This window comes from Paramisgurnus dabryanus, chromosome 11 (genome assembly GCF_030506205.2).
Source record: "Paramisgurnus dabryanus chromosome 11, PD_genome_1.1, whole genome shotgun sequence".
Classification (NCBI taxonomy): domain Eukaryota; kingdom Metazoa; phylum Chordata; class Actinopteri; order Cypriniformes; family Cobitidae; genus Paramisgurnus; species Paramisgurnus dabryanus.
In genome coordinates, this window is record NC_133347.1 from 8,601,960 (window position 1) to 8,615,967 (window position 14,008).

Genomic DNA, 14,008 nt, shown 5'->3' on the forward strand with positions numbered 1-14,008 from the left:
ATTGAAGGGCGCTGCTTGATTGAGTGGGACTTTTATAGCTTAGCCCAGGGATAACAGCTCTCTCAGTAGCCGTCTGTAGCTTAAAGGCCATAAGAAAATGGCACAGCCGCCATAACGCCATAATAGCCTTTCTTTCTCACTTCTTTGATGACAAAAGTAAAAGACTTGTTAACCTGTCAGTGGCTAAAAAGCAGAAGCGAGATTATTCTGTTATCGCGGTGAAACATACTCAATTTTATGTGTCAAGCATTGAGTCCAATACTAATCTTTACCTGAGAAGTAAGCTTCAATAAAGTATTATTTCGAACAAAAATTGCACTCTAAATCTCACCGTTAATGATACCGTAATTTACGGTAATTCAAATAAATTCCCAAGAGCAGCTGTTTTTATGTTAAGTGTGAGATACTTTCCATGGCCAGGAAAGCAAAATGGATTTTGCCTCCAATTATAGTTAACACCAGTTATTTATATACCGTAACCTGTACTAGTATGTAACAGGGCAGTATAAATGTATAAATGGAAAAAATGTGTCTACAGTATATTGTTTTATAAAATACTTTTGTAAACCTTTTAAATCTTTTATCCAAAGCAATTTACAGTGCATTGAGACTTTTACTTTGTTTTTTATCACAGTCTCTGTGTTTAATTTTGACCGAACCCATGACCTTTTGTGCTGCTATGCAATGCATAATTAAGCTACAGGAACACATATATCATGATACAGGCCTACAGTATTAGGAGAATTACATCATGATATATAATTCAAGTTTTGAAGACTATTTTGGGGTCCTGAAAATGCAAACTTTTAAAGGTTTCAAAGTGCAAGTGCAGATGCGGGGATTGCTTACTGCAAAATGCTGTATATGACATCATATAGTTTGTATGTATGTTGCTGTGATTCATATTTATACAAAATGAAACGTTTTTATTTTCTGAGCAACCGAGATGGTGCCCCCGGAGGAGTTGGTGCCCTACGCAAACTGCATACTCTGCGTATAGGGAGCTGCGGTACTGGCTGTATTTGTGCTGCTTAAGATACTAAGTTTAACGCTTCTCCAACAAAGTTTGCAAAATTTTGCAGCTTTATAGTCCAGGGTCACTTGTACTATAGTAATATACCTTATTGTCCATCTGAACAAAATTGCTCTTGATTGTTTGTTTTTATCGCTTTGTAAAAAATGCGTATCTGTGCAGGCGTGTAAAGTGTTTCCTTACTAACATTGCCATCTACTGGCCTGGTACGCATAATACCGCATATTTACTTGTTTTTGCGAATCCATCAAAACGGGGATCTTTTTGACAGCATTGTCACTGTAAAAATTATTTGTTGGTTCAACTTAGTTAATTCAACTTAAAACTATTAGTTAACTCAAAAAAAAAATGTTGTGTAAACTAATATTTTTAAGTCAAAAAAGGAAACCAACATTTTAAAGGCAGTTGGTAAAGGGACTTGGGCTGAGTTCCAAAACAAACTTGTAGCCAATCAGCAGTTAGGGGCGTGTCTACTAACCAACATTGTTGCCTGGGTTGCGTATGTGTGGGGCGGGTCTATCAAAAGAAGGTCTTGATTCTATTAGGATAGGGGCGTGTTTGTTAAGGTGATTTCAAATGTCAACATTAGCTTTCAGAGATCATGCACCCCGCCTTTAAAGGGACATTCCACTTTTTTTGAAAATATGCTCATTTTCAAAAATAACCGAAAAGTTTTAATATTTTTCATGTTTAAAACTTGACTCTTCTGTAGTTACATCGTGTACTAAGACAGACAGAAATTTAAAAGTAAATTTTCTAGGCAGATATAGCTAGGAACTATACTCTCATTCTGGCGTAATAATCAAGGACTTTGCTGATGTAACATGGCTGCAGCAGGCGTAGTGATATTACGCACTGCCCGAAAATAGTCCCCTGCCATTGAAAGTAACCAAGGTCTAATCAGATTCAATGGATTGTGCCAAGCTATGCTTAAAGTGCTAGCGCCAGACCCGGAGATCATTTAAATAAAAAATAAAAAATGGAATGTCCCTTTAAGGCATTTTTCATTGTGTAAACATCGCCTACATTTTCATCATATTGAAACATCCCCAAAAAGATGTATTTCATAAACTCACCCAACAAAAAATTTTTTTCTTAAAGTTCTTGGGATGGTGAGACATCAGTAGAAAGTGATTTGAAAGTCACTGAGTGAGCTCTATCAACATATCCAGCTGGGTGTTGAACGAGATCCCAGACTCACTCCGCGCTCACCTGTTTCCAAAACGCACAAACAGAGCTCCGTCATCAAAGTTTATCTTCCACATCTCAGATGAAGTTTCAAAACAGCACGACTTGGACATAAAGCATTCCATTATGTCCCATAAATTAGGTTGTTTGTTTGGAGGCGAATGACAATCGTGGTTAATGGCGGTCGCTAAGAAGATAGATTTCTAACAAAATTCATATCGGTAAAACGTGTTTCAATAAATGGGACGCTTTTAACAACAGCTGTGGCTGACGTACATGCATTCGTTCAGGGCTCATTGCTCAAAAAGGTCATTTCAAAATACTTTTTTCCCTCTGTCAATCTGAATTAATAAGAAGTCGTAACCACCTGCAGCAGTGTTGTATGGAGGCACCTTGAGCCACAGCTTATAACGCCTGGGGGACGATAGTTAATATTCGCTCACAGGTTGAAAGCGACTAAGCGGTGCATCAGTCATAAATTTCCCCATTTTTGAGAGACATTAATGGCAGGAATAAATCATTAAATGTACTAAATTATCCCCACAGTGCCACTGTTCCTGTATTCTTGACATGCTCTGCATTACATATCAAGAAAGGATGCATTATGCACACCGACCAATCATTTTTGTGCACCATTATGCAATACAGTGAGATCTCTAACCGGGTGGTGCCACTGTCAATATCGGCCGTCCATTACGTGTGTGTGCGTGTGTGTGTTTATGTAGTGGGGTTAGTGAGGGTGAATTAATTCCTTTGTGGGTAATTATATTGTTGTCATTGTTTTTGTTTTTATCTGAGAGTAAAGTCATGTCTGTAAAGGTCTCTGTTGATAATTTGCACGCCTCATAGACCTGCCAACCGTCCTGTAAATGTGACAAATTCCAGTGGCCTTTGTGACCCCAATCTCTGAACTACATGCCATGGCAAATTCCCTTTCACTACTGGAGGCTGACAACCTCAAACCTCGCTTGCCACACACGCACACACTCACATACACATGCCCCCCCCCACACTTCTACAATGTAATCACCTTTAAAAAGCTGTGCCATTTAATTGCAATACAAAGCTAATTTATCTTCACTCTTGTGTGTGATTGTCTATCATCAGTGGCGTCCTGCAACTTTGCTTAAATAGGTACTATGAAAATATAACAGTCCGATTACAATCATACAGACAAGTATTTTTACATTTAAAGTCAGTTTAAAGTCTGATAAACTGTGTGCTGAGTTTGTCACAGCACATAGAAATCTGATATTAAACACCCAGCCAAATTTGACAAATAAATTAAATAAGTTACCAAAATCTTGGAAAAACAGGGAGAATTTTCTTCTCTCAAGTGCTGGGGGCGTATATGCTGTCGGCGCTGAAACCACACCCACTCATGAAAAAACTGCGTCTTTCTCAACTTTTTAAATACCGCTACAACCTGAATGGATTCTCGCGATTATATTAGGGGTGGGGTCATGCTCAGTGACTCCATTGCATCATTGAGCCACTGTTTTAGCCCCGCCCAAATAATCCTCATATGTGGAAAAATTGCTTAATGGTGAAACTTAATAATTCAATACTACATAATTCACAGTCTTTGTAACATGTTTTAGCAATACATTTCTAACATTCATAATGTGTTTAGAAACAATTCGCTGAAATGACGTTACACACACTTTAATACGACTAACATGTGAAAAACATCAAAGGTCTTTTTTATGTCAGTACCATCTGTACTACCATGTATTTTCTGTAACGCTGCTTTGCAACAATGCAAATTTCTAAAAGGTGCTATAGAAATAATTTTGAAAAACCTGAATTTTTCATTTAATGGAAACAGATGTCTTATTTTATACAATTAAAATCTCTCTTATAGACGGTTTTATCGGACCACGTGCGTTGTCGCGTTGTTAGTTTTTTTAATGGTCTGACTAGTTGCTAAACTAAACTCTTCAACAAATACCTTGTTGAAAATAACAAATGTTTTGGTTTTCTAGGTAATCTACGTGTTATTTATTTTGCTTGTTATATAAATAAACTACGTTTAAAGTACTTTGTTGTTATTTATTCTTAGCGGAGTTTACCGTAAGTTACCTGTTGACCACAAAAGCCACTTGTTTATGTTGTTACTGCTGAAACCGTCTATACACATTCCTTAATATTTTCTAAATTTCTGTCATTTATAAGGTTATTAAGTGAGTCTTAAGGATATTTAGATAAGCATTTGTAAATGAGGCAGAGGCAAATTTAGACAGAAGTTTATTTTTTAAAGAACCAGCAAAATTTACACTTTACTCTGTCGCCATATTAACATTTGGCAGATGCTTTTTTTCGAATTGACTTACAGTGCATTCAATTAAAGGAAAACACCACAGTTTTTCAATATTTTACTATGTTCTTACCTCAACTTAGAGGAACTAATACATACAGCCCCGCCGCTCCCATAACGCGCATCACGCACTGTGCGTAGGGCACCAGGTGCTGAGAGGGCACCAAAGTAATAGCCTAATGAAAAAAATGTATAATGCTGATAAAATTTCATTAGCCTATAGAAATATTATTAGACACTTTTTATCCATGTATATGTTACAAAAAAGGGTGAACGAGATAATGTAATTGCTCTCGTCTAGAAAGTATGCCCCCCAGCATTTGATGGTCCGTGCCGGTTGATCGCGCGTGCGCCTGACGAAGTTTGACAGAGGCCGTTTCTCAATCCGAAGCCTGCAGCCTCCAGAGGTCGCATTTCTAGGCTGCATTCATCATTAAAACGTTCTTATTTCGTAATATTAACGATAATAAAGTTGACTTTCATTCTTAGTTAATCGTAAATTGTTGTAATATGCTTATGACTTGCTAATGTAATGTTCAGTTAACTGAGATAAACCAGGCTTGATGACGTATGCAGCCTGCATATGCGACCTCGCGCAGGCTGCAGCCTTCGGATTGAGAAATGGCCATTAAGTAGGCAACTTTTGGAAATGGCCCCGAAAAGACAGCAGGCGTCAGGATCGGAAAAAAGAAGAAACTGCGGGATGATGCTCGTGCATCACTTGCAGGTAGATCCATCATGTTTTATCATTCACTCCTATTATGCGCATGGGTTGCAGCTGCTGCTAATCGTAATGCGCCTCGAACTTGCTGTGCTGACATTAATGTTAGCAAACTATGTTGTTATAATTTATAACTTCAGTGCAAGCTAAATTGAGATTTTACTGTAAAACATTACCTATGCATATGCATTTTACAAATAACTGACGCAGCTGTTACTTTCTTTACTGCTTTTCTTTAGATATTGAGCAGTAGTTTATTTTGTGGTTTATTTTGACGTGACGTGGTTAATATTTTCTTAGTAAAAGTTAACGTTAGCAGTCAGTGCACATGGTAGGCTAACAATTCCTGACTGTTAAATATATATAAATATAAAACGTCGTTATATGAAGCAAACATTACTGAGACACAAGGTTCTCTAAATCTTTGTTTTATTAAGAATATTGAGTATTCTTGTTATTGTTGTTTATTTAATGTAATTTATTTAAAGTGACATTGTACTTGGGAGAAACATGCCTGGATTATTTTGCTATTCTATTTAAGTTTGGTATTTTTTTCTATTTTGCTATTCTATAAAAGTTTGCACTTTCAAATGTGTAGTGTGTGTTGACTAAAGCTGTGAAGATTTTACTTTCTGTTATATGTAAAAACTGGCAAAAACAAACAAAAAATTTTCTCAGTGTCGGGGTGGGGGGCATTATAAAGGAATTATGCTTGGGGCACCAAAATGGCTAGCAGCGGCACTGAATACATACCTATCTTTTTTCAATGCATGCATTTAATCTTTGTATAGTACGTCATGAATGTGTTAGCATTTAGCCTAGCCCCATTCATTCCTTAGGATCCAAAACAGGGATGAATTTAGAAGCCACCAAAACACTTCCATGTTTTTCCTATTTAAAGACCAGAGTTACCAGAGTAAGTATGGTGGCACAAAATAAAACGTGCCGATTTTTTAAGGAGATAAAAAATGAGAACTATATTGTATAGCGGAAGAGCACTTGGTTTGCAGCACTTCAACCTTGGCGTGCAGGAACATCATCACGTCTGATTCATCACACCATCTCGCTCAAACTTACAGCAATATTACTGCGCCCGAGGTCGAAGTACTGCAAACTAAGCAATATAGTTCTCATTTTTTATCTGCTTAAAAAATCGCCACATTTTGTGCCACCATACTAACTCGTGTAACTACTCATAGGGAAAACATGGAAGGGTTTAGTGGCTTCTAAATTCATCCCTGTTTGGATCCATAGAAATAAATGAGGCTAGGCTAAATGCTAACACATTCACGACGCGCTGTACAAAGATCAATTGCATGCATTGGATATTAATTCCTCTAAGTTGAGGTAGTAAAATATGGAAAAACGGTGGTGTTCTCCTTAAAGGCCTTTTTGTTCCCTGCGAACTGAACTCACAACCTACGCACAGCTAACATAATTCTCTACCAAGTAAGTTACAGGAACACTCAGTCAGTGCATCTTGTTTCTGCTCTGCTGTGCATACAAATCCGTTTTTGAGGCTGTCCCAGCAAGCAATAGCCATCATTTCACCGTCAAGGTTAACTATAGACCCGATATTGTCCGGCTATGAGTAATCCACTTCTAGCCAAAATACATTTGAATTTGGTTACGTGGCGTTTTTGCCTAAATGAATTGTGAGATGTATAATTTTCCATCTTATAAGCAAAGTCAACAGTGATTACAAGGTGTTTGGTTTCATTTATTTATTTAATTTTGGGCTATGGTTTTGACATCTGTTAAAAGCCCAAATGTTTGCCTTGTTTTAGCCTAGACATCTGGGCTGTGTTTGGACGGCTACTAGACGTCTTTGAAATGCAAAATTGCTAGCTGGGGTATTTTCCATCTGTGAATCCTTGATGTGGATTGCAAAGTTACTACAGTATATGCTGCAAACGTAATTTCAATATAAATGGCTCATAGCACAATATAGATCCTACAGTATGCGCCAGATTGCATAAATTACTCACCAAAACATCTAAACGGCTCCTGAACTTTGCTGCGCAACATGACTACCACATCCAGAGTGACACATTCCTCATTGTTCGCTTGTTTTTGCACACGAGCAATAAACTGCGTAGCATTGAAACACAGCCCACAATCAGCTTTAACCTCTCGCTACTTCACGGCACAGCTGTTTTAAGAGATGGGAAAGCTGTTTCAAGGAGACAGGCTTCACAAATAAGTTATGACTCTTTCCTGTCTGCTATAAATTGCCTTTTTTGTTGTTTCTATCTTTTCCATGTCACTAAAGGGAAATAATCTGCAGGGCTGCGGAGGAATTCTACATGGATGGGTTTCTTATTATCGGGGTCCGGACGGTTGGGCCTTGTAGATGACAACCCACTGAAGCAGCCGGCGAGCGGAGAGGAATCGTGAAAGTGATGAGAACTTAAAGCATCAGTCAGCAGCTTTACTGTCTGCTCTGAGATAAACACCAAAAACAAATAAATAAATGAATGCCAGCGCGCCCTGTAAATATAAAGGTCTAGCAGCCGAGGGAACGTGACTGTGCGATAAAAGTGCTCACACAAGGTGGTCGAGACCGTAAAAATAAATAAATAAATAAAATATTAATCCAATGTGTGTGGAAAAATTCCCAATGTAAGATAATAGCCAGTGCCGCCTCATCCATTTTAGAAGTTCACCTTTCACAACAGTGACACAAATTCAACACAACCTTTTCTATCGCTAGAGGGCACTTAAGCTACACATATCAGTGCATAGGTTTGCAAAAAAAGATGCCTTTTGGATCATGAAAGTCATTCCTGAGCAGCTTTCAACCTTAGATTCAGATATGAATCTGCACACATAAAAAAAAACGTTTCCCAAAAGCTTTCTGGTTCAATATAGCTGGAGACAGTATAATCTTACAAATGTATTCGACTCTGGTTGGTGTTTGCACAGAAAGGGGTTGTAAAGCACGAGAAACTTCAACCTTTACACACACACAGTAAATTGACTCCATTTTCAATGCATTATCTGTTTACACACACACAAAAACACACAGACACGCTATCCTATCACACCCGACAACAAAACAACAAGCAAAAAATATCGGCACACTTCCTTTGGCTAGATGTAACAGACAGCTTGGCCAATCCTCCCTCTCCGATAATGATTCCCAGTATAATTAAGAGATCAATACGCAAGCATTGCTCCCGGTAAATAAGGGGATGGAGCTGTACGACCGGCGTGCGGCTAAAACATGGAAGAGAGCAGAACTTCAATACAGTGACATTATCACCTGAGCCTTTAATATTGAGCTGAGACGCCACCCCGGTATGCTGCCTACATTGGCGAGATAATTTCGGAAAGTGAGACAGCAGCACAAGTCATTGGCTTTTGTCTACAGAGCTGGAGCATCGATTCGGGAAAATCGGGTCTTTACACCAGCCGTATGTTGTTCCTCAAGAGGGGTCAAATTCAATGAGAATGGACTTCTCGATCACTCTAGTTAGAACAAGACTCATCAGGGAAGATAGCAACTGGCTGTTTGCTCATCAATGTTTGGCTTTATCTGAACAAACTGACAAACAACCAAGAAGGTCTATAATACTGTACCTTGCACACTAAGGCTATGTTCACATCAAGGGCGGGCCCTGTATTTTACACCTAGGTGTCCTATCTGATTTAATCCACGTCTTCAGTCATCATTATGATGCCACAGCTATAGAAACCATCAATATTATCCAGAAACGCAGTATGACAACACTGTTAAAAAAGATTTGTTGTAAACATATTAGAATTAAAGTAAAATTGTCAACTAATATTTTTAAAAGCGCCAATTTTCATGTAAAGTTCCGCAGGGGGGGTAAAATGACCCCAGAGATTAAAAGAGTGATTACAAAAAATATATACATTTTTAATGATACAAATAATATATCTTTTTTGTTTACTTCCCATCTATACATTAATGCTGTATTTTGGGAGATATGAAGTAGTTTGTACCTGTTTACCATTAAATTCCTTAACTACACCATTAGCTTGCCTGTAAAATGTCAATTTTTTTGTGCAAAATTCACATAAATTATGAGCTAAATTTGATTTAAATTGTTTTTAGATATTGATCTAGATGTTATGTGTTGAATTCGGCCATCAGGTGTTTAGAAAAAAAACATAAAATAATTACAGTTTAGGAAATTAATCATTTCGACCAGCAAAGGTCCATACAGACCCATTCATTTTACTGTATGTGGCCAACTGCTCACATCACTACTTTAGTGATACATTTTTTTGAATTTGAACATTAGAAAGGACATTCAAAGATTTATTCTGGATGCATTGATTTTTTTTGCATGAATGGGTCATTATCAATTGGGGTCATTTTTACCCCCAAAGGGACTATTTAAGTAAAATGTTTTACGCCTCTTTAGAACGACCAAATCAAGCCCAGTTTTTTATATGAATCTCGACAGATAATCTGGAAAAGTCACGAAATAAAAGTCCAATGAGATGAAGGGAACCATGTTTTTATACTAAAGAAAAGTGGCTTGGGGGTAAGATTGACCCCAATGGTTTTATTAGGCTTAAGTTCAATTTACTTAAAAATTCAACGCAAACAGATAACTTACTTTTTTCAATTTAACTTTTTTATAAAGTAACTGAAGCAATTGCATCACAGACAGCTCATGCTGCGAGAATTCATAAATCTGATATACGAATGCCATAAATCTTTTTTACACGTTTGCATGCCCAGTATGCATGAATGGTCATGTTTCATCTTTTCTGAAATGGCAGCATAGACGGTTTCATTGGACGCCCAGGTGCTGCCGCAGTTACACCTGGCCAAAAGTTAACCTTTAGTCTGTGTTTGTTTATCTGTCTGGTTAGTGGCTAAACTGAGCTCTTTAACAAATAGCTTTTTGAAAATAAAAATGTTTTGGTTGCCTAAAGACGAGGGGAGACAACGCGCATCCCAGACAGCAGACGACTCCGGGCTGGATCCGCACCAGACCTTTTTACCAGAAGTTGAATTTGGGACAAAAAAGCTGTTTGTTTATTATCAGTAGCAATGCCAGAAATTTTACATTTTAAAATATACAGGTGCTGGTCATATAATTAGAATATCATCAAAAAGTTGATTTATTTCACTAATTCTATTCAAAAAGTGAAACTTGTATATAATATTCATTCATTACACATAGACTGATATATTTCAAATGTTTATTTATTTTAATTTTGATATTTATAACTGACAATTAACGAAAATCCCAAATTCAGAATCTCAGGAAATTAGAATATTGTGAAAAGGTTCAATATTGAAGACACCTGGTGCCACACTTTAACTCAAAACACCTGCAATGGCCTTTAAATGGTTGCTCAGTCTAGTTCTAGGCTACACAATCATGGGGAAGACTGCTGACTTGACAGTTGTCCAAAAGTCGACCATTGACACCTTGCACAAGGAGGGCAAGACAAAAAAGGTCATTGCAAAAGAGGCTGGCTGTTCACAGAGCTCTGTGTCCAAGCACATTAATAGAGAGGCGAAGGGAAGGAAAAGATGTGGTAGAAAATAGTGTACAAGCAATAAGAATAACCGCACACTGGAGAGGATTATGAAACAAACCCCATTCAAAAATGTGGAGGAGATTCACAAAGAGTGAACTACAGCTTGAGTCAACTACGCACAGACGTATGCAAGACCTGAGTTTCAGCTGTCGCATTCCTTGTGTCAAGCCACTCTTGAACAACAAACAGCATCAGAAGTGTCTCGCTTCTGGACTGCTGCTGAGTGGTCCAAAGTTATGTTCTCTGATGAAAGTAAATTTTGCATTTTCTTTGGAAATCAGCATCCCAGAGTCTGGAGGAAGAGAGGAGAGGCACACAATCTAATATTCTAATTATATAACCAGCACCTGTAGTGGTTAAACGGATTACATAAAGTTTTGTTGAGTCACGGATCTAATAATTTTCGGATCAGCAAAAAAGGAAATAAGGAAAATAAAATAAAAAAATCAAGAAACTATATGCATATGAAAATACAAAAGTTACAAATAAAGTAAGGTCTTAAAGTATTTAGGAACAGAAATAGCATCAAATGAATAATAAATAAATATAATGAATAAATAAATGAATGAATAACTCTGTCATCTTCATTCTATAAATTACATATAGTATATATTTTTTTAAAGCTATAGAAGTGATTTTTCTTTTGTCTTCTCTTGTTTGTTTAACACAACAACACAAACATTAACGGATGATAATGTTCGTTCTTATCAAAAACCAGCTCACTTTATCATCATCTTGCGCTCAAATTGTTTAAAATGGCTTAAATGTACATATTTGCAAGGTTTAGAAACACATGCACATGATAAACTTTCTATATAAATAAAATAAATATTTAAACATTTTTAAAGAGATTATCATTTATGTGTGATTTCTTCGGCTTTTACACAAAATTATTTTGTGTCTCTTCTGATTGGGTGGGCCAGCCGTCAATCTGAGTGGGCCAGTGCCACCCTGGCCTTATGTAGCCTCGCCACTGATTTAAGTTGTTTTACTGTAACCGTCTATTTTTATAAAAACGAAACATATAAATGTAGCTGAAAATGATCAAGTATATTCTGTACATTTATTGCATGTAAAATAATAAACATCACATAAACAATGGTTGGTGCACATAAGGACTGAATTAGTAGTTGGAGAAAAGAACAAAGGATACAGCCGTCTTCAGTGTACGGCACAGGTGAGGTACTTCCTGCTGTCAGGTAACTGTAAAAGGAGACCTCCAATGTGTAGCAGTATGATGTGTCATCCAGCAAACCACCCAGAAACCGACGACCGGTGCCCGCCTTGACCAAATCACGGTTAAAGGATGTACTGGACTAGAGAGGAAGAGAAAAGAATAGTAATGGTACACTTTTTACTATGTTATACAGATGCACACTGTAAAAAAAAGACATTCTTACCTAGTATTTTTTTATTTTCAGTACAAATAAAATCTAAAATCTTTTAAATCAAGATGCATTTTCTTTTAAAACAAGCAAAAAACTTGCCAAATAGGGTAGGAATTCTTTTTTGAAATCAGTTAACTTTTCTCTTAAACACATAATAAATTTTTTTTTACCCTATTGGCAATCTGCCAAATATGATTTTTTTAACCATAAATTCATATTCATATATCAAATTTGTACATTTTTGTCTAAAAACTTTTTTCTTTTTTTAGGTCGTTTTGTTCATCAAGAAAATGCATCTTGATTTAAGCATTTTTAGATATTTGTACTAAAAAACAGATAGAAATACTAATCAAAAAAGAATTTTTTTTGACCCAAAACGACCCAAGAAAATAAGTCTAGTTTTTAGACCAAATTATCCAATTTAAGTGATTTTGTCCATAAAATAAGCAAAGAAATCTGCCAACGGGGTAAGCAAAAAATCTTGAACATTTTTCTTAAAAACTAAATTCAAGAAAAATTTGATGACCTAAAAAAATTTAAAACAAGCAAAAAACTTGCCAAATAGGGTAATAATTTTTTTTTTTTAAATCAGTTAACTTTTCTCTTAAACACGTAATAAAACAAATTTAAGAAAACTTTTTTTTACCCTATTGGCAATCTGCCAAATATGATTTTTTTAAGCACAAATTCACATAGTTTGTACATTTTTTTGTCTAATTTTTTTTTCTTTTTTAGGTCGTTTTGTTCATCAAGAAAATGCATCTTGATTTAAGCATTTTTAGATATTTGTACTAAAAAACAGATAAAATACTAATCAAAAAATAATTTTTTTTGACCCAAAACGACCCAAGAAAATAAGTCCATGTTTTTAGACCAAAATATCCAATTTAAGTGATTTTGTTCATAAAACAAGCAAAAAAATCTGCCAATGGGGCAAGCAAAAAATCTTGAACATTTTTCTTAAACACTAAATTCAAGAAAAATTCAAGAAGAATTTGCTTACCCCATTGGCAGATTTTTTTGCTTGTTTTATGCACAAAATCACTTACATTTGATATTTTTGGTCTAAAAACTAGACTTATTTTCTTGGGTCGTTTTGCTCTTGAAGAAAAAGCATCTTAATTTAAGAATTTTTATATATTTTTACTGAAAACAAGACAAAAATACTAAGATTTTTTTTCTTGAAAATATTTTTTTGCAGTGTTTGTACAGTCTATACAATTTTGGATTGTTTTTAGCCGAGGGTTGGGTAAAATATGGACAAATCCATCCGTTGAGTTTAAATGCACATATGCTGGATTGTTTTAACACCATGGTTAGGTCAAATATGGACATTTATTTACCATAAATCACATTTTTGTTATGTCCACATTTTACCCAAACATTTTTAGTGTATGTACAAAGTAATATAATAACTTTAAAATGATTCTCAAGCAAACCACTTTATCGTACAGAAGTCTCAGCGAAGCTATGAAGAGGAAGCTGCTGATTTGCTTTAGCAAACTAATTATGGATTCTATTAGGTTGCCTTGCTAATTTATGCCGCTTTCTCCATTACAGAAGTACTTAAGTATGCTGGCAACTTTTCCAACTTTTCTTGCAGTTGTGCGCTTGCTTACACCGCACTATCTGCCTAGCTTCTGCGACTTTCCACGGCTCAGCTATAACGGCTGGTAAATGTTTGCTTTGCCCGGGAAAGGTGACTGACTGATCTGGTGTCAGGGTGACGTGAAGCTGGTGTCTAAGCACAGCTGAGACATGATGCTCTCCAGAGGCGACTCTGCCTCAATATTCTGCATGAACTTTGGGATGCTTGTGTGCTGAATAGGCAG

General features: G+C 36.3%; 1 protein-coding gene across 2 annotated transcripts in view; it reads right to left on the reverse strand.

Annotated features, from left to right (window-relative positions):
- Positions 1-14,008, reverse strand: part of agbl4 (AGBL carboxypeptidase 4) — a 549,929-nt gene that overhangs the window by 10,225 nt on the left and 525,696 nt on the right. For both annotated transcript variants that reach the window (XM_065248477.1, XM_065248476.1), the window contains one exon: positions 11,942-12,104. In XM_065248477.1, coding sequence (XP_065104549.1) covers positions 11,942-12,104 — 163 coding nt within the window. The remainder of the gene's footprint in view (positions 1-11,941; positions 12,105-14,008) is intronic.